This window comes from Hylobates moloch, unplaced genomic scaffold, assembly GCF_009828535.3.
Source record: "Hylobates moloch isolate HMO894 unplaced genomic scaffold, HMol_V3 SCAFFOLD_1, whole genome shotgun sequence".
Classification (NCBI taxonomy): domain Eukaryota; kingdom Metazoa; phylum Chordata; class Mammalia; order Primates; family Hylobatidae; genus Hylobates; species Hylobates moloch.
The window spans coordinates 104,740,433-104,766,329 of NW_026652276.1; the positions used below are offsets into that span (position 1 = coordinate 104,740,433).

The following is a 25,897-nucleotide window of genomic DNA, read 5'->3' on the forward strand; positions in this document are numbered from 1 at the left end:
ATCTTTTCATCTCAAGGTCCATACCCTTAATTGTCATGGTGATCAGCGACTATCCAGGGCCAGAGGTGCAGACAGTAAAAAGAATGTTTACTCGGCTCACTGCAACCTCCTCTTCCCGGGCTCAAGTGGTTCTCCTACTTCAGTCTCCTGAGTAGCTGGGATTACAGGCGCCTGCCACCATGCCCGGCTAATTTTTGTATTTTTAGTAGAGATGAGGTTTCATCATGTTGGCCAGGCTGGTCTTGAACTCTTGGACTCAAGTGATCCACCCGCCTCAGTGTCCCAAAATGCTGGGATGACAGGCATGAGCCACCACACCCGGCCTACTGGGTACCATTTGAACACCCAGCTAACTCCTTACTCTAAGTCACACCTGAGCCATTTTATCATGGGGGGCTGTCAGAGGCACTGCTCTTTTCCACTGAAGCCCATACCCAATCCCTCGGCCTCGTGTGCTTTTCCCCTCACCCACTTCAAAGGCCCATGGCTTTGGGACGCCTCTCCACCTCATTAGTCATTCCCTCCCCTACCCCATCGCGTCGAAACACAATGCATTGTGGTTATTTATGTCCAGAGCTGGTTCCCCAACTATGCTGTCAGCTAGGCAGTGCAGAGGGTGTGTATTAGTCACATTTGTATCATCAGCACCCGATGGGCCATGGCTACATACTTGCTGAGTGAATAACACAAGGAGGAGCTTTAGCATTTCTTTGTGGGGCCCCATCTCCTCAACGAAGGTACAGGGAATTCTCCACACTAATCAGGCCAGCTGGGTCTGGGTGGCATTTTATGTACTTTTTTGTTGTCGTTATTTTGCGATGGAGTCTCGCTCTGTCACCCAGGCTGGAGTGCAGTGGCACGATCTGCAGCCTCCGCCTCCCGAGTTCAGGCGATTCTCCTGCCTCAGCCTCCTGAGTAGCTGCGATTACAGGCACAAGCCATCACGCTGGTTAATTTCTACTTTTTTGGTGAAGATGAGGTTTCACCATGTTGCCCATGCTGGTTTCAAACTGGGCTCAAGTGATCCACCTGCCTTCATCTTCCAAAATGCTAGGATTACAGGTGTGGACCACTACACTCAGCAGAGTAAAAAATGTTTAACAGCTTTGTTAATATAGGATTAATATGCTGTACAATTTGCCATTTAAAGTATACAACTCAATGTTTTCAGTATATTCAGAGGGTTGTGCAACCACCACCACCATCTATAATAATTTTAGACGATTTCTGTTTCCCAAAGAGAAACTCCCTACTTATTAGCCATCACTTCCCATCCCTGCCCCCAACCTAGCCTTCTGTCTGTATCCATAGATTGGTCTCTTCTTGGACATTCCATATAAAGTGAATCATACGATATGTATTCTTTTTTTTTTTTTTTCGAGAAGCAGTCTCATTCTGTCACCCAGGCTGGAGTGCAGAGGCGCGATCTCGGCTCACCGCAACCTCTGCCTCCTGGGTTTAAGCAATTTTCCTGCCTCAGCCTCCTGAGTAGCTGGGATTACAGATGCCCACCACCACACCCAGCTAATTTTTGTATTTTTAGTACAGACGGGGTTTCACCATGTTGGCTAGGCTGGTCTCGAACTCCTGACCTCGTGATCTGCCTGCCTCGGTCTCCCAAAGTGCTGGGATTACAGGCGTGAGCCACCACGCCTGGCGATTTTTGTATTTTCGGTAGAGACAGGGTTTCCCCATGTTGGCCAGGCTGGTCTTGAACTCCTGATCTCAAATGATCCACCCACCTCAGCCTCCCAAAGTGCTGGGATTACAGGCTTGAGCCACCTGGCCAGGCAATATATATTATTTTGTGTCTAGCTTCTTTCACTTATTAATAGCATCATGTTTTGGGAGGTTATCCATCTTGCAGCATTTATCTATTAATCTATCTATATATTTTTTGCAACAAGCTCTCTCACTCTGTAGGCTGGAGTGCAGCTGTGTGATCATAGTTCCCTGCAGCCTCGACCTTCTGGCTCAAGCAATTCTCCTACCTCAGCCTCCCTGGTAGCTGAGACTACAGGTGCTCACCACCACACCTGGCTAACTTTTCGTAGTTAGGGTGTCTGGCTATGTTGCCCAGGCTGGTCTGGAACTCCTTGTCTCAAGAAATCCTCCTGCCTCCGCTTCCCAAAGTGTTGGGACCAAGCCTGGCCTCCTTTCTATTTTTATTTGTTTGAGACAGAGTCTTGCCCTGTCTCCCAGGCTGGAGTGTGGTGGCACGATCTTGGCTCACTGCAAGCTCTGCCTCCCGGGTTCACACCATTCTCCTGCCTCAGCCTCCCTAGTAGCTGGGACTACAGGCGCCCACCACAACGCCCGGCTAATTTTTTTTGTATTTTTAGTAGAGACGGGGTTTCACCCTGTTAGCGAGGATGGTCTGGATCTCCTGACCTTGTGATCTGCCCGCCTTGGCCTCCCAAAGTGCTGGGATTACAGGCGTGAGCCACCACGCCCAGCCGGCCACCTTTTAAAGTAGTTTTCCATTGTACAGAAGTAGCACATTTTACTCATCCACTCATCAGTCTCTAGTTAATGCATCCATTGTATTTGTTCAGATTGACTGGGGTTCAATACCCACTGAACAAGTTCCTAGATGAGTGACTTTTGGTAAATCATAATCTCTCCAAGTCTGCCTCTGTTTCTTCAATTATAAAACGTCAATAATAATGGAATCTACTTCATAGAGAGTCATGGTTGTATTGCCACAGTAATTAATAAAGTGCCAGGCACTTTATAAGGATTATTTAACACCCTTATTATTTACAAAGTAGGCAACAGCGGCTACTGCAGTGGCTCACAGCTGTAATCCCAGCACTTTGGGAGGTGGGAGGATCACTTGAGGCCAGGAGTTCAAGACCAGCCTGGGCAACATAGTGAGACTCCCATCTCTACAGAAAACTTAAAAAACTTTCTAGCTGCCCTTTGGACAATAAAGAATTTTATTTTAGAAAATTAGCCAGGTGGCTGGGTGCGGCGGCTCACGCCTGTAATCCCAACACTTTGGGAGGCTGATGAGAGTGGATCACAAGGTCAGGAGTTCAAGACCAGCCTGGCCAAGATGGTGAAACCCAGTCTGTACTAAAAAAATACAAAAATTAGCTGGGCATTATGGCGGGCGCCTGTAATCCTAGCTACTGGGGAGGCTGAGGCAGGGAATTGCTTGAACCCAGGAGGCAGAGGTTGCAATGAGCTGAGATGGCGACACTGCACTCCAGCCTCGGCAACAGAGTGACACTGATCTCAAAAAAAAAAAAAAAAAAAGAAAGAAAAAGAAAAAAGAAAATTAGCCAGGTGTAGTGGAGTGCACCTGTGGTCCCAGCTACTCTGGCAGGCTGAGGTGGGAGGATTGCTTGAGCCCGGGAGCTCAAGGCTGCAGTGAGCTCTGAGTGCACTACTGCGTTCCAGCCTTGGCGACAGAGCAAGACCCTGTCTCTTAAAAAAATAAATAAATAAACTACAATGTTTCTGGCAGCCCAGATGCCACCAGCCTCAGTACTCTCTGAGGGGTGGGATTTTAACATGCAAAGGCCCACTAACCTGATCACGTCTCGCAACTTCAGCTGATTAATACTTTGTTAAAACCTAGACCACGAACACAGAGATAGCCCGGCGAGGTGGCTCACGCGTGTAATCCCAACATTTTGGGAGGCCGAGGCGGGTGGATCACGAGGTCAGGAGTTCAAGACTAGCCTGGCCAAGATGGTGAAACCCCGTCTCTACTAAAAAATACAAAAGTTAGCTAGGCGATATGGCGGGCGCCTGTAATCCTAGCTACTCGGGAGGCTGAGGCAGGGAATTGCTTGAACTCGGGAGGCAGAGGTTGCAATGAGCCGAGATCGTGCCACTGCACTCCAGCCTGGGCGACAAAGCGAGACTGTCTCAAAAAAGGAAAAAAAATGGGCTGGGCGCGGTGCCTCACCTGTAATCCCAGCACTTTGGGAGGCCGAGGCGGGCGGATCACGAGGTCAGGAGATTGAGACCATCCTGGCTAACACGGTGAAAACCCGTCTCTACTAAAAATACAAAAAATTAGTCGGGCTTGGTGGCAAGCGCCTGTAGTCCCAGCTACTTGGGAGGCTGAGGCAGGAGGAGAATCGCTTGAACCCAGGAGGCGGAGGTTGCAGTGAGCCGAGATCGCGCCACTGCACTCCAGCCTGGGCGACAGAGCGAGACTCCGTCTCAAAAAACAAACAAACAAAAAGATTAAAGAAAAAAAGAAAAGAAAACACGAGATAATCCTGTCCGCAAACGCTTAGCAGTCTTAAGTCGGCCTGGTGGAAGGATGCAGGGACCCTCCCCCACCCCGCCCCCCGAAAAAGGGGAGTGCGCAGCGAGAGGTTCCGGGTCCGCCAAGTTCCCGGCATGCAGCGCGGCGATCCCGGCGAACACCTTGGCGCGCGGAGCTGGCACCTTGGCGCGGTCGGTGGCGGCGGGGACAGCTGTGAAGTGTGAGGTTCTTTGTCTGCTGACAGCTAGGGGCGACGAGGCGGGACGTCATGGAAGTGTAAGTCTTCTCGGGCGAGTCCCTTTTTGGCCGAGGAGCCCAACGGTTTGACCGCTGAGAGCCGAGAACCGTGGGGACTGGGCGACCCTCGTATGGGAGTGAGGGCAGGGGGCCGGCCTTGTCCGGGAGGGCCGCGGGGTGGTGACGGGGACGAACAGGACTCTCGCTTTGCCCCTCCGAGCCTTCGCTTCCCCTTCACACCGTGTCTGGGGTGCGGGGCCGAGCACCTCCGTGTCCGGCTGCCTTTCAATGTGCCCCCTCCTTCTCTCATTCATTTACCAGCGTTTCTGGGTCACAGTTCGGGGGTGGAGCCCTGTCTGGTATCCGACCCGGGACTTAGAAGGCTATAAAGGCCTGAGTCTGTCCGCCCTGAAAGTGGGTGGAGGAGAGACGGATCAGGGGCAGGTAGAGCTCTGCTTGCAGCTCTGGGCCCCTGGGGAGCCCTCACTCGGAAGAGCTGCCCTCAGTTTGATGGGAGCAGTCAACACTGTGAGGGAAGGGGCTGGTTTTTGGGTGGAGAAGGGAAGGATGTGAACCAGGACTGGGACCGGAGAAACAGCACGGGGTGTGTGGGTGTGTGTGCAAGGTGAGGGTAAGAGGTTTTCTGACAATTTAACTCCACGTGGTCTTTTCCATGCTTGCTCGTTGCGCCTGGTGCAAATGGAAGATTTTGCATCTACTCTGAATGTGGGCTTTATATGGTTGATATTAATTTGTAGATATTACCTGTCTTGTGTTCTCTGCGAACTGATTATTTGATACAGTTTCCTTTATGTTCTTTTGCCTCATGTTTAATGGTTATATGTACTATGGCATTTCAGATTTTTACATTTTTAATTAATTGTTTTTTCTTGAGAAACAGGGTCTTGCTCTGTCCCCCAGGCGGGAGTGCAGTGGTGTAATCATGGTTCACTGCAGCCTCACTTTCTGGACTCAAGCAATCCTGCTTCAGCCTCTCCAGTAGCTAGGACTACAGGCCCACGCCATCACTCACCGCTAATTTTTTTTAAAAAGTTTTGTAGATACAGGGTCTCACTACAGCCCAGGCTGGTCTCCAGCTCCCGAGCTCAAGTGATCCTCCTGCTTTGTACTCCCAAAGTCCTGGGATTGCAGGCGTGAGCCACTTCACCTGGCCCCTTCCGATTTTTTTTTTTTTTAAGCACAATATGTCTGTGTAACTGAAATGAAAGGCTCATGAAACAATGATGTGTGGAGTACACTCTCATATTGTCTTTTATTAAGATGAATGGGGCCAACCGTGGTGGCTCACACCAGCAATCCCAGCACTTTGGGAAGCTTAGGCAGGAGGATCACTTGAACCTGGGAGGTGGAGACCAGCCTGGGCAACATAGGGAGACCTTGTCTCTACAAAAAATTAAAAAGTTAGCTGGGTGTGGTGGTTCATGTCTGTAGTCTCAGCTACTTACGAGGCTGAGATGGGAGGATCACTTGATCCCAGGAGGCTGCAATGAGCTGAGATCGAGCCACTATACTCCTGCCAGAGTGACAGTGTAAGGCTCTGTCTTAAAAAAAAAAAAAAAAAAAAGATAGACCCACTGAATTAATTTTGCACCCCACTGATGGGATTTCATCTGCAACCTAAAAAATTATTCATATAATTTACTCTAGTCCAAGCCATCATTACTAATTTTTCCCTCTTTACTAGAGCATTTCCTGTGAGCATACAACCCTGCTTTAGTGAATTCATCTTAGAAAATCCCCTGTCCCCACATACATGTCCACCTCTTACTCCATTTCTGCTTCCCATCCCAACAAAACTTCTTTTTTTCTTTTATTTTTTTGAGACGGAGTCTTGCTCTGTCACCCAGGCTGGAGTGCAGTGGCGTGATCTCGGCTCACTGCAAGCTCCGCCTCCCGGGTTCACGCCATTCTCCTGCCTCAGCCTCTCCGAGTAGATGGGACTACAGGCGCCTGCCACCACGCCCGGCTAATTTTTTTTGTATTTTTAGTAGGGACGGGGTTTCACCGTAGTCTCGATCTCCTGACCTCGTGATCCGCCCGCCTCGGCCTCCCAAAGTGCTGGGATTACAAGCGTGAGCCACCGCGCCCGGCCTCAACAAAACTTCTTGAAAGTGCTGATTAGCGCCTCATTCTCTCAACCATTCTGTTGGGCTTTCATCCTCACTGGTCTACCGTAAGATTACCTGAACCAGCGGGGCGAGGTGGCTCACGCCTATAATCCCAGCACTTTAGGAGGCCGAAGTGGGCGAATCACCTGAGGTCAGGAGTTTGAGGCCAGCCTGGCCAACATGGCAAAACCTTCTCTCTACTAAAAATACAAAAGTTAGCTGGGTGTGGTGGTGGGCGCCTGTAATCCCAGTTACTCAGGAGGCTGAGGCAGGAGAATCACTTGAACTCGGGAGGCAGAGGTTGCAGTGAACCAAATTGTGCCACTGCACTCCAACCTGGGTGACAGGGCAAGACTGTCTCAAAAAAAAAAAAAAAAAAAAAAAAAAAACCTGATCCCTCCATCTTGTCAAATCCAGAGGTTGATTTTCTGGCCTCAACTTTCTTGATCTCTCAGCAGTGGTTAATACAGAAACTCTAGAAACTTCTTTTTTTGTGATGTATGTTCCCTTTTGATATTTCCTCCTATATCAAGGACTACTTCAGTGTCCATCCCTGGGTCCCGTTCCTCTCTTGCTTGATGTCTAAGTGTTGAGGTATCTTAGGGCTCAGTCCTGGGACGCTTTCTCTCCATACTCTGTCATTTAACCCATCTATGTGCTGATGGTTCCCAAAGGTATGTTTCTAACCTTCTTGTCATCATCTATCCAATTGCATAGACCAAAAATCTAGCCCTCTCTCTTCACTCCCTAAATCCAGTCCATAATGGTCGTGTTGTTTCCACCCTAGAATGTATTTTGAATGCAGTTACTTTTCACCATCTCCACCGTTAGCTTTGTAGTCCATCACCTCTGGGCTGGATTAAGCAATAGCCTTTGGGTGTTCACTCTTCCCCAGCCTCCATTCTGTTCTCCACATGGCAACTGGAGTGATCTTAAGTAATGATTGGAACATGTCGCTCCTGGGTAAAACCCTTCATTGACTTTCCATTGTACTTAGAGAAAATCTCCATCTCTTACCAGGACCTGCAAGACCCTGTAAAACCTCACCTACACTCCCCAGCCTTACCACTTGCCACTCTCCCAGCCTCCCTGACACACACTTTCCACTGACAGGTATTTCCTTCTCCTCTAACCTTCTAAGCACTTCCCGAGGACCATTGTGTTGTGGTACCCTCTGTCTGGTATACTTTCCTCCTCGCCCTCGTCCTGTTCTCTTCTATTGTTCTTTTTTTAGTTTGTTTTTGAGATGGAGTCTTGCTCTGTCACCCAGGCTGTAGTACAGTGGTGCAGTGTCAGCTCACTGCAACCTGTGCCTCCAGGGTTCAAGATTCTCGTGCTTCAGCCTACCAAGTAGCTGGGATTACAGGCGTGAGACACCACGCCCAGCTAATTTATGTATTTTTAGTAGAAACGGGGTTTCCATGTTGGCCAGACTGGGCTTCAATTCCTGACCTCAGGTGCTCTGCCCGCCTCAGCCTCCCAAAGTGCTGGGATTACAGACGTGAGCCACCACACCTGGCCACCTGTTCTCGAAGGTTGTGTCCCTTTTCAAAGTTGCCTTTCGTCTTCAGTATGTCTAACTAACATAAGTTCTTTTTGTCTTTCATAGCACCTTGATTTACTTTCTCTCAAATAATTACAAGTTGCAATAATAAATGTATGTTTACTTTTTTGGAGGGTGGGGACCAGTGTCTGTTCACCTAGTGCTTAGCATTGCATCTGGCACACAGTAAGCATTCAGCAAATACTTGTTCAATAAAGTAATGTTAACAATACTTTATTAGCTTCATAAATATAGTCATCTCTCAGTGTCTTTGGGGGATTGGTTCCGGGACCCCCTGCATATACCAAAATTCACAGATGCTCAAGTCCCTGATATAAAACGGTGTGGTATTTGCATATAATCTATGCATATTCTCCCATATACTTTAAATCATCTCTAGATGCCTTATTATGACACCATGACATGTAATACCGGCTTTTGTCCATGGTTCCTGGCTCATAACTGCCAAAGCCTTTGTTACTTCCTAAATGACTAAAACAGTAAGCATAACTTTTGTTAAAGTCTTTGTCCTTTGTCCATGGTTCCTGAAGCGGCCTTGGAACAGCTTCAGAGCAGTAAAGGTGAAAGACAGTCTTTTGTTAGAATGTTGGGGCACTCTAAGCCTCAGAAGCAGGCCTCAGAAAATAGAAGCTCTGTCTGTCTCTTGCCCTCTAATCATACCCTGCCTTTCTTCTTAGAGCTGGTTGTAAAGAAATTCTCTGACCTATCTTGTCTGATTGTTTCAGAGGGGGTCCTGCCCCTTACCTGGTAGGAAGGAATACTGCACAGAGAGGCCAAGAAGAATCAGGACGGGCCTTGCTGGGTGTCTGCACTCAGTCTTTTAGTATTAGATTACGCTCCTTGTCCATTCAATTACTGTGAGGTTGGCCATGCTTCAATCATCTCTCTAATGAAATCTCTACAAAACACCCAAGAGAACTTCTGGATAGCCTAATAGGTGGAAGTTTCTGGAGGGTGGTACGCCTGGGGAGGGCATAGAGCTCTGCGCCCCCTCTCCATCCCTCACCCTGTGCACCACTTCATCTGTATGCTTGGTAATGTCCTTTATAATAAACCAGTAAACCTAAGTAAGTGTTTTGTGAGCCATTCTAGCAAATTAATGAAGCCTAAAGAGGAGGTCTTGGGAACTGCAGCTTGAAGCCCGCCATTGAGAAGTTCTGGAGGCCCTGACATGTGTGACTGGTGTCTGAAGTAGGGGCAGTCTTCTGAGACTGAGCCCTCAGCCTGTGGAATCTCACACTGTTTTCAGATAGTGTCTGAATTGAATTGGATTGGAAGGCACCCAGCTGGTGTTGGCTGCAGAATTGATTGCTTGCTTATTGGTAGAGAGAAATCCCCACACATCTGGTCACAGAAGTCTTCTGTATTGATTGTTGTCGAGTGAGAGCAGAGGAAAAACTGTTTGATTATCAACCAACTTGTCATATCTGATGCAATGTAAAGGCTGTGTAAATAGTAGTTGTACTGTGTTGTTTAGGGAATAATGACAAAAAGCAGTCTATCCATGTTCATTACAGAGGCAGCCATCCTGACATAGTACATGTCAGCAACAATGTAGCATTTTCCTTAAAAATTTTTTTTGCAGCCCGGTGCTCATGCCTGTAATCCCAGCACTTTGGGAGGCTGAGGGTGGGGGAATCACAAGGTCAGGAGATCGAGACCATCCTGGCTAACACAGTGAAACCCCTTCTCTACTAAAAATAGAAAAAATTAGCCGGGCGCTGTGGCGGACGCCTGTAGTCCCAGCTACTCGGGAGGCTGAGGCAGGAGAATGGCGTGAACCCGGGAGGCGGAGCTTGCAGTGAGCCAAGATCGCACCACTGCACTCCAGCCTGGGTGATAGAGTGAGACCCCGTCTCAGAAAAAAAAGAAAAAGAAAAAAATGTTTTTTGCATGTTTTTCATTTGAGGTTGGTTGAATCTAAGGATGTGGAACCTGAGGCTAAGGAGAGCCAACTGGATAAATTCATTAGCTAGCATCCTAGTTGCTAGGCATGTATATTTTCTGATTTTCCTAAGTGAAATGGTTTGAATCAAGGGGTTTTTGTTCTTGTAACAGCCTGTCCACTTCTGCCAAGTAGTCAGTGACTTCCTGTAACCAATCAAGAATTTTGCAGCTAGTACATCATGGGAAAATGAGGTTTCCTGAGATAGACGTGATTTGGGAGTGGAAGGGCCCTGGAGTGGAAAGGTCTAGAAGCCTAACTTCTGGTCCTCACCTGGTCTTCAGCAGGAGACGTGACCTTTGGAAGTCTGCTCCTTAGGATCTTTAGCAGAACCTTGAGTTGCAGATACAGTTGACCCTTAAACAACATGAGCTTGAACTTCATGGATCTCCTTATATGCAGATCTTAAAAAATAAATGCAGTTGGCCCTCTGTGTCTGCAGGTTCCTCATCTGCAACCAAATGCAGAGAATGAAAATACAGTATTTGAGGGATGAGAATATACCCACGTATGTGGAGAGCTGGCTTCCTAGCTGCTGGTTCTGCAAGGCTCTCTGGGAGACAAGCGTGTTCGGATTTTGGTGTATGTGGGGGTCCTGGGACCAATCTCCAATACATACCAGAGGATGCCTGTATATTGTACCTCTATCAGACACTCCCAGAACCTGAAGTGAGGAGGCACAATGAACAACTCCCTTAAGTTTTTGCTCCTTTTTAAATTCTTATTCAGGAAATACCTACTAAGTAACTAATACATAATAATAATAATAATACCTGAAATTTCTTCTTTTTTTTTGAGATGGAGTTTCGCTCTTGTCACCCAGGCTGGAGTGCAATGGCGCAATCTCGGCTAACTGTAACCTCCACCTCCCGCATTCAAGCTATCCTCCTGCCTCAATCTCCTGGGTAGCTGCCTGGCTAATTTTTGTGTTTTTAGTAGAGATGGGGTTTCATCATGTTGGCCGGGCTGGTCTTGAACTCCTCACCTCAGGTGATTCTACCGCCTCGGCCTCCAGAAGTGCTGGGATTACAGGCATGAGCCACCGCGCTGGCCCAGAAATTTATTAAAGGGGAGGAATATTTATGCTTTATTTGATTGACAATTTAAAAATAAAAACTTCTTGACCATTACTTGGAAATGTATTTTCGTCAAGTAAAAGGATACAATTTTTTTTTTTTTTTGAGATGGAGTTTTGCTCCATCACCTAGGCTAAGGTGCAGTGGTGCAATCTTAGCTCACTGCAATCTCCACTTCCTGGGTTCAAGCAATTCTTCTGCCTCAGCCTCCTCAGTCCCAGACTAGCTGGGACTACAGGCATGCGCCACCATGCAAAATATTTATATAGCAAAATTAGGTATTTCTATATGTAAGGTATTTGCTATTTGGCTTTGTCTATAAATAATCATTGAGGCCGGGCGCGGTGGCTCACGCTTGTAATCCCAGCACTTTGGGAGGCCGAGGCGGGCAGATCATGAGGTCAGGAGATCAAGACCACGGTGAAACCCCGTCTCTACTAAAAATACAAAAAATTAGCCGGGCGTGGTGGCGGGCGCCTGTAGTCCCAGCTACTTGGAGAGGCTGAGGCAGGAGAATGGCGTGAACCCGGGAGGCGGAGCTTGCAGTGAGCCGAGATTGCGCCACTGCACTCCAGCCTGGGCGACAGAGCGAGACTCCGTCTCAAAAAAAAAAAAAAATCATTGATATGGCTGGAAAGGTTTGTGTCCACTCTTTTATTCTTGAATATAATTTATATAATTGGGCAAATAGACACTATCCTCTGTACCATCTTTTTGAGGTATTGTAAGGATTTCTTTCCTTTTACAGCCAGAAATACTCATATTTAGAAAAGGTGGGTAGGCCGGGCGCGGTGGCTCACGCCTGTAATCCCAGCACTTTGGGAGGCCGAGGCGGGCGGATCACAAGGTCAGGAGATCGAGACCACGATGAAACCCTGTCTCTACTAAAAATACAAAAAATTAGCCGGGCGTGGTGGCGGGCACCTGTAGTCCCATCTACTCGGAGAGGCTGAGGCAGGAGAATGGCATGAACCCGGGAGGCGGAGCTTGCAGTGAGCCGAGATTGCGCCACTGCACTCCAGCCTGGGCGACAGAGCGAGACTCCATCTCAAAAAAAAAAAAAAAAAGAAAAGGTGGGTAATAGGTACTATAACAACCCAGTAACAGGACTGGAAAGAAGATACTCATTTGCTATCTCCCAAGAGAATGCTACAAGTTAAGTTTTTCATTGACTTCAGAAGCTGCCCAGTTTGCTTGTACCAGAGTTTAGGTTTTCAGAGCATGACTTGATAGCATAGGTTGGGCATAGGAGAATTTGAGCAATTCTTTTCGTCATTGCCTGCGTAAGAGTTGACTGTGCGGTAATTAACAGGCACTGTTTGGCCAGGCGCAGTGGCTCACGCTTGTAATCCCAGCACTTTGGGAGGCCGAGGTGGGTGGATCACGAGGTCAGGAGATCGAGACCATCCTGGCTAACACAGTGAAACCCCATCTCTACTAAAAATACAAAAAATTAGCCGAGTGTGGTGGCGGGTGCCTGTAGTCCCAGCTACTTGGGAGGCTGAGGCAGGAGAATGGCGTGAACCCGGGAGGGGGAGCTTGCGGTGAGCCCAGATGGCGCCACTGCTCTCCAGCCTGGGCGACACAGCAAGACTCCGTCTAAAAAAAAAAAAAAAAAAAAAGGCACTGTTCACGTGCGCCATTTGTGTATGTGTTTGCTTCTAAGGAAAGTTCACCAAGAGATCATTTTGTTCTGTTTATTTGGAATTCAGTTTCCTCAAGTAGTTGTTTACATCCATTTAATTGACTCACCATTTTAAGCAAATTTTACAAGAAGTGTCAAATAGAAAGTCAGCTTCAGTCATCTAATTCATTACTTAAGGAAATTAAGTAACTGCCTGCCTGTAGTATAGATTTAGACAGTTGGTTTTGTTGTTGTTGTTGTTGTTTTTCACTCAAGCATTGCTATGTTAATTTGCCAGGGCTGCTTTTAGAAAGCACCAGACACTGGGTGGCTTAGACAGCAAAAACTTGTTTTTTGACAGTTCTGGAGACTGGAAGTCCAAGATCAAGGTGTAGCAGGTTTGGTTTCTTTTGAGGCCTCTTGCCTGAGCTTGCAGATTACATACTTCTTGCCGTGTTCTCACATGGTCTCTCCTCTGTGTGCACAAGTCCCTGGACTTTTTTCTAGACAGTCTTTAAAATGCACTTGGAGTATTTGCTTTAAACATATGTCAATAAAATGAGTACTGTTCTTTTTTTCTTTTTCTTTTTTTTTTTTTTTTTTTTTGAGATGGAGTCTCTCTCTGTCGCCCAGGCTGGAATTCAGTGGCGCGATCTCGGCCCACTGTAAGCTCCGCCTCCCGGGTTCACGCCATTCTCCTGCCTCAGCCTCCTGAGTAGCTGGGATTACAGGCGTCCGCCACTATCCCCGGCTAATTTTTTGTATTTTTAGTAGAGACAGGGTTTCACCGTGTTAGCCAGGATGGTCTCGATCTCCTGATCTCATGATGCGCCCGACTTGGCCTCCCAAAGTGCTGGGATTACAGGCATGAACCACTGCGCCCAGCGTAAAATGAGTACTATTCTAAGTCCTACAGGAGAATATGAAGTTTTGTATTGGTAAGCAGTTTCTAGAAGTCTGATTGCATGTGAATATATTACATAATACTGAAGTGTTAGCTGTAGAGCAGACAGTTCCTGCTTTGTAGAGATCAATAGCTTCTACATTTATATTGCTAGATGTGTCTATTAAGTTCTAGTAGCTCTAAAAAACTTTTAGAGGCCTGGTATGGTGGCTCACGCCTGTAATCCCAGTACTTTGGGAGGCCAAAGCAGTTAGATCACCTGAGGTCAGGAGTTCGAGACCAGCCTGACCAACATTGAGAAACCCCGTCTCTACTAAAAATACAAAATTAGCCAGGTGTGGTGGCTCATGCCTGTAATACCAGCTACTTGGGAGGCTGAGGCAGGAGAATCGCTTGAACCCGGGAAGCAGAGGTTACGGTGAGCTGAGATCATGCCATTGCATTCCAGCCTGGGCAACAAGAGCGAAACTCTGTCTCAAAAAAAAAAAAAAAAAAAAAAAAAGGCCGGCCCGGTGGCTCACGCCTGTAATCCCAGCACTTTGGGAGGCCGAGGCGGGGCGGGTGGATCACTAGGTCAGGAGATCGAGACCATCCTGGTTAACACGGTGAAACCCCATCTCTACCAAAAACACAAAAAATTAGCCGGGCAGGTGGCGGGTGCCTGTAGTCCCAGCTACTTGGGAGACTGAGGCAGGAGAATGGCATGAACCCGCGAGGCGGAGCGTGCAGTGAGCTGAGATCATGCCATTGCACTCCAGCCTGGGAGACAGAGCGAGACTCCTTCTCAAAAAATAAATAAATAAATAAAAATAAAAAGAATGCCACAAATACCTGTATACGCGTTACCTAGAGTCACCACTTGTTAACATTTTGATTCTGATATTTGCTGCCTTTTCCTTTTTCTCTTTTCTTTTCCCTCCCTCCTCCCTCCATCCCTCCCTTCCTTCCTTCCTTCTTCCCTCCTTCCCTTCCTTCCTTCCTTTCTTTCTTTCTTTCTTTTTTTTTTTGATTAGACACTTGAGCCCAGGCTGGATTCAAACTCCAGGCTGAAGCGATCCTCCTGTCTCAGCCTCCGGAGTAGCTGGGAAGACAGGTGTGAGCCACCGTGCCTGGCATTCTCTTATTTCTTTTGCACAGGCATGAGCTTTCTCTCCATACACAGGTGCACACACTTACTTTACTGAACCATTAGAGAGTTGTAGATAGCAGATCATTTCACCCCTTCTTGAAAAAGGGCATTCTGTGTAGCTACAATCGCCTTATCCCACTCAGGAAACTTAGCGCTGATATATCTACTATTATTAAGATACAATGTAAACTCACATTTCTTTAGTTGCCCTAATAGTGTTCTTTTTCCTCCCAATTCAGGATCCAGTGAAGAACTGCACATTGCATTTAGTTGTCATGTTTCTTTAATTTCCTTTCCTTTGGAAGTTTCCTTAGCTTCTTTTTGTGACATTGGCACTGTGACAGATGACGTTGATATTTGAAGAGTCTAAATCTAACCCAGTTGTTTTGAAGACTGTTCCTCAGTTTGGAATTCTCTGATTATATCCTCATGGATAGATTTGAATTAAACATCTTGGGGCTAGATTGCTCTGAGGGATGTGTCTTTCTCATGCATCACATCATTGGTGCTGTGAAATTGGATAACTTGATTAAGTTGATGTCTGCCTGGTTTCACCATATCCTGTTGCCAACAACCTGTCGTTTAGTGGTGGTTACAGTAACTTCTCAAGGATAAAAACTGCCTTTAAAAAAATTTCCCAATACATAACAGCTCATTTAGGACTTTATAAAAGGTAGATAATGTACCTCTTGACATTTTATTAAATAAAGGCCTAGCATACATTGATTGGCATTTATTCTGTGAATATTTAGCTGGGTTTTAAAAAAATTTATCTTCCTGATAAAATCAATGGATAAATCAGCTTCTGTCAGCCAGAGTCTGTTACACAGAGTACCTATGTAAACATCAGTTGGTTCTCTTGATCCCAAAACACAGATTCATTAAAACTTATGTGAAAGAGAGTTTTCCTCCTTTATATTTGTTCTGGAAGAGGCAGAGAGTGTTCTTTGGATTCTTGCCTTACACTATTGACTTGTTTGGTGGGGTAGTAACTTGGCCAAGGACAAATTTCCCACGATGTAGAATATTCTGAATGACAGAGAAGGGGCCATTATTTGGAAATCAAGTTGTAACAGTGCACCTGTGATGGATCCAGTGGCTCTGAAGAGAAATAACATTCATAGTTGTTCTCCAGTCAAGTATTCCAGGAAGGGATATTTTAATGCCTCGTATTTTGGAGAGCACAGGGAGTTATAACTCAATTTCAAGCAAAGATAGGAAGAAGCCAGTGGGCTGATTTCCTGATTAAGCAGGCAGAGATGACATGTGGTTTGATTTGTCATTTTCAATTTTAAATGAACTCTGTCACATTCACTAATTATACATTGTCTTTCCTGTGTTAGATTCCTTTCAAATATGATACTGTTTGTGACTTGAGTGTGTTTGTGGTCATTTGGGCAAAGCAGCACTTTTGTGAAATCGTAGCTTGAATCACTGGTAGCATTTGGTAAGCTTCACAGAGCTGATTTGATTATAGTTCTGACATCACTGCTGATGACCTAAGGCCGAGGTCTATCTCTTTGTGAACCACTGTTGGTTTTGCTTTATTTATTGACTGGGAAGTCACCTATCTGGCCCATGCTTTTGAAGTCTTGGGTCATCATTTGCATCATCTCGCCACACTCTCTGTTTAAGAACATACAGGGTCTCTGTTGCACAATATGTCAAGTGCAGACCCCTCTACCTGATTTTTTAGGATTCTGCATGACCAGTTTCCATTCATCCAGTTCAGTCTCATTTCCCACAGTTCTATAGTTACCTTCCACTTTATTTAGACTTTTTACTGTGGGACCTTGAGCAAGTTACTTAATTTCTGAGTCGTGCTTTATCTCTATAGAGTAGGAATCATACGAATAGCTCCTACATCACAGGGTTTTCAGTGAGAATTAACTGAGATAATATCTTTTACAAATAATAGTCTTCCATTATGGAGATGTTAATACAAGTACCAAGAACTATTCTAAACTTTTAAAAATTTGTTGTCTCATTTTATCATAACAGTTTGATGAGGTAGGAGGAACTGGTGGTAGTGGTAGTTGCACAGGTAGTAGTAATGATAATGTTGGTGCTTATTGAACACTTACTATGTTCCAGGTACTTTTTTTTTTTGAGACGGAGTCTTGCTCTGTTCCCCAGGCTGGAGTGCAGTGGCGCAATCTCGGCTCACTGCAAGCTCCGCCTCCCGGGTTCACGCCATTCTCCTGCCTCAGCCTCTCTGAGTAGCTGGGACTACAGGCGCCCGCCACCACGCCCGGCTAATTTTTTTGTATTTTTAGTAGAGACGGGGTTTCACTGTGGTCTCGATCTCCTGACCTCGTGATCCGCCCACCTCGGCCTCCCAAAGTGCTGGGATTACAAGCTTGAGCCACCGCGCCTGGCCTGTTCCAGGTACTTTACATGTTTCCAGTGAACCCTGTGAACAGTCTTATAAGGTTGATACTATAGTTGCCATTTCATAGATAGGAAATGTAAGCATAATGAGATTAAGTAACTTGCCCAGATTCACATGGCCAAAGAATTCAGGAGCTGGATTTAGAATCCAGGCCACACTTTTTAGATACTAGTTTCATCCCATTTTTATTGTAGAAGGAAAAGTTAGGGAGTAATTAACTAAAATTCTCACAGCACATAAATGGCAGAGCTAGAATATGAACCCAAATCTGATTTCAAAACTATGTTCTTTGTCATACTCCACTGCCTCCAGACTGCCGAAAACAATGCTTTCTGATATGCTATTGTAGAGTGGATCGATTGTGATTTAATATATGTCACATTGTTGTGTTTCTTCACTCAGGAAAGATGGCATATTGCCTAGATTAACTGTTACACAGGGAAGCAGGCTTTTGGCCACTGCTTGCCACCCTGACTGTACCCGTTGAGTTGACGTAGGTAGTGAACACCTTGGGAGCATGGTGGATATTTGGTAGGATGCTTGACCATGGCTGGAATTCCCAGTGGTGACATTAGTGTTAAGTGGGCCATTTCTGTTGATTCAGCAGGAGGACGTGGCTGCCCAAGATGTCAATAGCTGATGGGAGGCAGATAGTAATGGGGAGAGGACATGGCTGTGGGATGAAACAGCACTTTGTTCTCAAGTCTGCTCTGAAATTGCCCACAGTTAGCTAAACCATGTTGGACTTAGGACATTTCTCAGTTTCAATTTTAGGTTGTAGTCCCTACATTCAAAAAGTGGATTACTATATCTTGATAGGAATTCTTTTACAGAATTTGATACCCAGAAAGGGGTGTGAGCCCAGACTGATGATAGCTTACTTTTCTTTTTCAGGAAGGATGCCAATTCTGCGCTTCTCAGTAACTATGAGGTAAATTGGACTGTTACATTTTCCTCTCTGATAGTTTGCCCTTTGCTCCTGAGATTGTTAAATTCATTTTGGTTAGAAATGACTGAATTCAGGTTGGGTGCAGTGGTTCACGCCTGTAATCCCAGCACTTTGGGAGGCTGAGGCGGGTGGATCACTTGAGGTCAGGAGTTCAACACTAGCCTGGCCAACATGGTGAAACCCAGTCTCTACTAAAAATACAAAAATTAGCTGACTGTGGTGGCACATGCCTGTAGTCCCAGCTACTTCAGATCCCAGCTGAGGCAGGAGGGTCACTTGAACCCAGGAGGCGGAGGTTGCAGTGAACTACGATGCACCACTGCACTCCAGCCTGGGCAACAGAGCAAGGCTCTGTCTCAAAAAAAAAAGAAGGAAAGAAAAAGAAAAAAGAAATGACTGAATTTATTTGGATTTTCCACTTTAAAATAAGACATGGCAACATCTGGTGGACCTTGGAATAGTGTAAGCTTGACACATTATACCTAGTACTTCAGGGAAGTTGGGAAGACTCTAATTTAGAGGAGGCAACCTTCTCGAAATCTCAAAGATTCTAGATCATCATTCGGGATGTAGTCATAGGATAGAAGCATCTATTTTAAGGCTGTTTCTGTCTGCAAAATTTCCCATTAAAATTTTTATCATTTTTCCTAGTTATCACCCTGGATATATTTATATATTTATAATGCTTTTATACATTGCAAATAGTCTTATGGGTATTAACATCCTTATTTTGAAAGTGAGTTTAGGCTGAGCGCGGTGGCTCACGCCTATAATCCTAGCACTTTGGGAGGCCAAGGCCAGCGAATCACGAGGTCAGGAGATCGAGACCATCCTGGCCAACACGGTGAAACCCCATCCCTACTTAAAAAATAAAAAAAAAGAGGGAGTTTAGTTGGCTTACCTTTTTGAATAGTAGAAATTAAGAAATGTAGAATTTTTGGGGCTTAGGGTGGGATTGCTGGAGAAAGGAAAAGAAGGAAAAAGGTTGGTAAGAGAGGAGATATTCCAGCATTTTTGCCTCCTATTTGGCACTAGCAAAACCATCTGATAGGCTCACCCCAGGTGTAGAAAGAACCATTTACACCTTGATTGTGAATTTTCTTTTTTTTTTTTGAGACAGAGTCTCACTGTTGCCCAGGCTGGAGTGCAGTGGCGCGATCTCGGCTCACTGCAGGCTCTGCCCCCCGGGGTTCACGCCATTCTCCTGCCTCAGCCTCCCCAGTAGCTGGGACTACAGGCGCCTGCCACTTCACTCGGCTAATTTTTTGTATTTTTAGTAGAGAGAGGGTTTCACTGTGTTAGCCAGGATAGTCTCAATCTCCTGACCTCGTGATCCGCCCGCCTCGGCCTCCCAAAGTGGTGGGATTACAGGCGTGAGCCACCGCGCCCGGCCTGACTGTGAATTTTCTATGTGCTAGAGTCTAAACTCAGGAAGACTCAGGAGGTCTAGAAGGTAGTAGGTTAAGTGCAGTGGCTCACACCTGTAATCTCAGCACTTGGGAAGGCCAAGGAAAGAAGATTGCTTGAGGCTATGAGTTAGAGATCAGCCTGGGAAACCTAGCAAGACCCCCAGCTCTTAAAAAAATAAATTAGCGGCCGGCGCGGTGGCTCACACCTGTAATCCCAGCACTTTGGGAGGCCAAGGCAGGCGGATCACGAGGTCAGGAGATCGAGAACATCCTGGCTAACACGGTGAAACCCCGTCTCTACTAAAAATACAAAAAATTAGCCAGGCGAGGTGGCAGGCGCCTGTAATCCCAGCTGCTCAGGAGGCTGAGGCAGGAGAATGGCGTGAACCCGGGGGGGGCAGAGCCTGCAGTGAGCCCAGATTGTGCCACTACACTCCAGCCTGGGCGACAGCGAGACTCCGTCTCAAAAAAAATAAAATAAAATAAAATCAATCAATCAATCAATAAATTAGCTGGGCGTGGTAGCAAACACCTACTATGGTCCTAGCTACTTGGAAGGCAGAGGGGAGGTTCGCTTGAGCCCAGGAGTTTGAGGTTACAGTGATGACCACTGTACTCCAGCCTGGGAGACAGATTTTGAGACCGTTTCCCCAAAAAAAACTCCCAGAGTGTAAGACAGCAAAAAGAAAGAAACTTCCCCCCTTGTGGTGCTCCCCATCCCCGCCCCACAAAAAAGAAGGTAGTAGAATAAACAGAGTTGGCCATATTCTTTCCTCCCTAAAGGCTCAGTCTTAAGTGGTTGCAGCTTAGAACAGGAAGGAAATGGTTGAATGGTTTTTGGCCAAGCCTTTGGCTTTTAGAAGCCTCCTTGTCCAGTTTGGACTTTGCTAGGTGTTTGGGTGTTTTATCCATTGGGGAAACTTTGCATTCATTGATCTCATGCCACTATTTCTGAAAGGAACAGCAGATGAGAGGGGTTGCATTGTATCTAGTGATGGTGTGTAAGCCTGCATTTTCTTCACTTCTCTGGTAGAATCTCTAAAACTGGAATGAGATTGAGATTCCCCCCTTCCCCCAGCACTAATACATGTATGTTTTATCCTTGTGGGAAAGTTTGCTTCTAAAGATCCATAGCATTTTTTCCTTTCTTTTTTTGGGGGTAAACTGTCTTATCACTTGCCTCAAAATTTTTCTTTTCCAGAAAGAAATTATTATATTAGATTTTTATACTAGAGAAGCAGAATTCTTTTTTTTTTTTTTTTTTTTCAGATGGAGTCTTGCTCTGTCACCCAGGCTGGAGTGCAGTGGCACCATCCAGGCTCACTGCAACCTCTGCCTCCCAGGTTCAAGTGATTCTCCTGACTCAGCCTCCCGAGTAGCTGGGACTACAGGCGCCGCCACCACGTCTGGCTAATTTTTTGTATTTTTAATAGAGACGGGGTTTCACCGTGTTAGCCAGGATGGTCTTGATCTCCTGACCGCGTGAACTGCCCACCTCAGCCTTCCTAAGTGCTGGGATTACAGGCGTGAGCCACCGTGCCCGGACCCAGAATTCTTTTTTAACAAAATATTTGTTTTTAGAAAATCTGCTTTCAAATAGTATATTTTTGAGATCAGAGGAGATTAGTGATGTACATATTGATAGGAAATATTTGAAATATTTTAAGTAAATTAATGAATTTGGATTATTTGGCTTATATAAAAGAACATTTTTAAAAAATGTAATATGCCTCTGGGACTCATATTTGCTCAAATCCAAGAGCTGGAAGCTGGGTGATGGGTGGGTGAAAGGAAGTACACTTTCCTGTTTATCCTTCAAAACCACTGACCTTGGATAGATATATTTCTCAAATTTATTCATAAACGTCTTTTTTGTATCTCCTCCTAGGTGTTTCAGTTACTAACTGATCTGAAAGAGCAGCGTAAAGAAAGTGGAAAGAATAAACACAGCTCTGGGCAACAGAACTTGAACACTATCACCTATGAAGTAAGGCTGGGCTTCTGGTAGACCTACCTGAAGTACCATTGAGAGAGGGGGGTTTATTCTCCCAATGACTGGCAGCTGGAATCAAGATCGCTTTTTATATGATCTGAATAGTTGTACTCTAACCTGATTTTTGTTTGTTTGTTTGTTTTTGACACAGAGTCTCACTCTGTCGCCCAGGCTGGAGTGCAGTGGCATGATCTTCGCTCACTGTAAGCTCCGCCTCCCGGGTTCATGCCATTCTCCTGCCTCAGCCTCCTGAGTAGCTGGGACTACAGGCGCCCTCTACCACGCCTGGCTGATTTTTTGTATTTTTAGTAGAGATGGGGTTTCACCATATTAGCCAGGATGGTCTCGATCTCCTGACCTCGTGATCCGCCCGCCTAGACCTCTCAAAGTGCTGGGATTACAGGCGTGAGCCACCACGCCCAGCCTACTCTAACCTGATTTTTATTCTGTTTATAAAAGTGAGAGGAGTTTGGTCAAGTTTAGAGTTTAGCCAGCTACAAAGTTAGAAGGAATAGTGTAAAAGATTGCCCTCACTTCTCCTTGAAAGGGGATCACAGCTCACTGCAGCCTCAACCTCCTAGGCTCAAGTGATGCTCCCAGCTTAGCTTCCCAAGTAGCTGGGACTATGGGCATCCACTGCCATGCCTAGCTATTTTTTGTTGTTGTTGTCCATGCTGGTCTCGAACTCCTGGGCTTAAGGGATCTTCCCACTGCAGCATCCCAAAGTGCTGGGAACTTACACGCTTAAGGCTATTGTTTATTTTTCAAGTTTGAGATTCCTTCCAAAATATGTAATTATATTTCCTCCGAAATTATATCTATATTCTTCCTCAAAAGCCACAAAATCTGTGTAATCATGAGAGCATTACACCATTGCAAATCAAAGAAAAAAAAGAAAAACCTTTTATTTTGAAATCATTTTTCTTTTCTTTTTTTTTTTTGAGACGGATTCTCGCTCTTGTTGCCCAGGCTGGAGTGCAATGGCGCAACCTCGGCTCACCGCAACCTCTGGCTCCCGGGTTCAAGCGATTCTCCTGCCTAAGCCTCCTGAGTAGGTGGGATTACAGGCATGCACCACCTCGCCCGGCTAATTTTGTATTTTTAGTAGAGATGGAGTTTCTCCATGTTGGTCAGGCTGGTATCAAACTCCCGACCTCACGTGATCTGCCCACCTCTGGCTCCCAAAGTGCTGGGGTTACAGGCGTGAGCCACCATGCCCAGCCATTTTTCTTTTACATTACATAAACGTAGAGAAAGTGCTGGGATTACAGGCGTGAGCCACCGTGCCCAGCCATTTTTCTCATATAAAAGTTGTAGAGACAGTGCTGGGAGTTCTCATGTACCCTTCCCATAGTTTTCTCTGATGTTAGTATCTTACATAACCATGGTACAGTGATCAAAACCAAGAAATTAACATTGGTACATACTATTAAGCTAAGCTTAAATTTTATTTGAATACCCTGTTTTCCCATTGCTGTCTTCTGGGTTCCAGGATTCAGTTCAGGATACCATTTTGTGTTTAGTTAACATGTCCCCATAATGTCATTCAATCTGTATCCTTACTCTTCCTTTGTCTTCCATGACCTTGACACTTCCAAAGGGCTCGTCAAGTATTTTGTAGAATGTCCGTTGATTTGTGATTATCTGATGTTTTATTATGATTACACAGAACCTATGGCTTTGAGGAAGAGTACCACAGAGGTAATCTCTCCTTCTCGTGTCATGATTTCTGGGGGTACATGATATCGATGTTTCTTGTGGGTGATGTTGTTAACTTTGGTCATTTGGTTAAGATGGTAGCTGCCTGGTTTCTGCACTGTAAAGCTACTGTTTCTTCATTTCCACATTATGTTAGAAATGATTTGGCCGGGCGCAGTGGCTCACGCTTGTAATCCTAGCCCTTTGAGAGGCCGAGGCGGGCGGATCACAAGGTCAGGAGATCGAGACCAAGGTGAAACCCCGTCTCTACTGAAAAAGACAAAAAATTAGCCGGGCGTGGTGGCGGGCGCCTGTAGTCCCAGCTACTCAGAGAGGCTGAGGCAGGAGAATGGCGTGAACCCGGGAGGTGGAGCTTGCAGTGAGCCGAGATTGCGCCACTGCACTCCAGCCTGGGCATCAGAGCAAGACTCCGTCTCAAAAAAATAAATAAATAAATAAATAAGATGAAAGGATTCACAAAGTTCAGTCCATATTCAAGGGGAAGAGGGGTGGGGAGATTAAACTCCACCTCTTGAAGGGAGGGATATCAAAGAATTTGTGGATGTATGTTAAAACCACCACAGTAATTAAAAAATATTTTGTGGAAGATGCTTTGCGGCTAGGAAAACAGCCTACCCTTTGCTTACGCTTTTAATCGTCAATTTTAGCATTTATTGGTGGGTCTTTCCTGCAGTAGTTATGACTATGGTACAATTGCCTGAGAGTGATTTAAAAATTTTTCTCATTCTTGGCTGGGTGCGGTGGCTCACGCCTGTAATCCCAGCACTTTGGGAGGCCGAGGCGGGTGGATCACAAGGTCAGGAGATCGAGACCATCCTGGCTAACGCGGTGAAACCTCGTCTCTACTAAAAACACAAAAAGAAATTAGCCGGACATGGTGGCGGGCGCCTGTAGTCCCAGCTACTCAGGAGGCTGAGGCAGGAGAATGCCGTGAACCCGGGAGGCGGAGCTTGCAGTGAGCCAAGAACGTGCCACTACACTCCAGCCTGGAAGACAGAGGAAGACTCCGTTTCAAAAAAGAAAAAAAAATTTCTCATTCTTTCTATGCCTATTAGTTAGAATTTTTTTTTTTTTTTATTTTAAGAGACAGGATTTTGCTGTGTTGCCCAGGCTGGTCTCAAACTCCTGGGATCAAGTGATCTTCCTGCCTTGGCCTCCCATAGTGCTGGAATTCCAGGTATGCACCACTGTTCCCAGCTCCTAAGAGTTAGAATTCTTACATAAGAAAAAGTTGTCTCTTCTGGCGGGGAGCGGTGGCTCACGCCTGTAATCCCAGCACTTTGGGAGGCCAAGGCGGGCGGATCACAAGGTCAGGAGATCGAGACCATCCTAGCTAACATGGTGAAACCCTGTCTTTACTAAAAATACAAACAATTAGCCGGGCGTGGTGGCGGGTGCCTGTAGTTCCAGCTACTTGGGGGGCTGAAGCAGGAGAATGGCATGAACCCGGGAGGCGGAGCTTGCAGTGAGCCGAGATTGCGCCACTGCACTCCAGCCTGGGCGACAGAGCGAGACTCCCTCTAAAAAAAAAAAAAAAAAAAAAAGATAAGAAAAAGTTGTCTCTTCTTACCCGTTTATTTATTCAGTCGTATATATCTGTGTAGACTCATGGCAATTTATTTTATTCTTTGGGTTCCCTCTCTTTAAAAAAATTGTTCAAAATATAACACAATTGTCAGATTGAGGTTTTTTTTTTTTGAGATCAGAAAAGTTTTCTCCTAAAATTTCATTAATTATTCTTCCTATTCTAGCTACTGGTTTTCTCTTTCAGGAATTCTAATTACACGAAGATTGGCTCTCCTGAATGCCTTTTTGTTTTATATAGGATTTTCTTTTTTGTTTTCTTTTTTTGAGACAGTCTCACTCTGTCACCCAGGCTGGAGTGCCATGGTGCGATCTCAGCTCACTGCAACCTCTGCCTCCCAGGTTCAAGTGTTTCTCCTGCCTCAGCCTCCCTAGTAGCTGGGATTACAGGCGTGCACCTCCACACACAGCTAATTTTTCGTATTTTTGGTAGAGATGGGGTTTCACCATGGTGGCCAGGCTGGTCTCGAACTCCTGACCTCAGGTGATTTGGCCACCTCAGCCTCCCAAAGTGCTGGGATTACAGGTGTGAGCCACCGTGACCGGCCTCTACAGGATTTTTACAAACAAAATTTTAGAATTTTAATTACAGCCATCGCCTTCGTTTTTTCTCATTCAGGGTTCTTCGTCTTATGCTTGGCTTTTTTTTTTTTTTTTGCCAGACGTTAAAATACATATCAAAAACACCATGCAGGCACCAGAGTCCTGAGATTGTCAGAGAATTTCTCACAGCATTGAAAAGCCACAAGTTGACCAAGTAAGTAAATCTCTTAAGTAGGAAGATAGTGACACATGGTGAAATGATAGTTGCTACATTCGTAGCAACCGTGTATTGATATTCACCTGGGTTTGGATTTAAAGGAGGATTATAGTATTGTAGACGAAACAACTGAAAGTTATACATAAGGACTAGAGTAAGGAACAGATCTTTTTTTTTTTTTATAAATGAAGAAAGTTCATTTATCCTAGTGATACTGTATTACTCTGCCTGCTTATTCTGCAAAGTTAGCAGAGA

The 25,897-nt window shown here is 45.7% G+C and overlaps 1 protein-coding gene across 8 annotated transcripts in view; it reads left to right on the plus strand.

Moving 5' to 3' along the window:
• The first annotated feature begins 4,250 nt into the window (after positions 1–4,250).
• LOC116811862 (DNA-directed RNA polymerase III subunit RPC9) overlaps positions 4,251–25,897 on the plus strand; it is a 42,651-nt gene continuing 21,004 nt past the window's right edge. For 2 of the 8 annotated variants that reach the window (XM_058444277.1, XM_058444275.1), the window contains exons 1-2: positions 4,251–4,504; positions 25,545–25,639. In XM_058444277.1, coding sequence (XP_058300260.1) covers positions 4,283–4,504; positions 25,545–25,639 — 317 coding nt within the window. In that variant the 5' untranslated portion in view covers positions 4,251–4,282. Of the gene's footprint in view, positions 4,505–18,122; positions 18,160–21,474; positions 21,574–24,382; positions 24,476–25,544; positions 25,640–25,897 lie in introns of all 8 variants that reach the window. The other 6 variants (XM_058444265.1, XM_058444257.1, XM_032757293.2 and 3 more) reach the window with 6 other exon arrangements.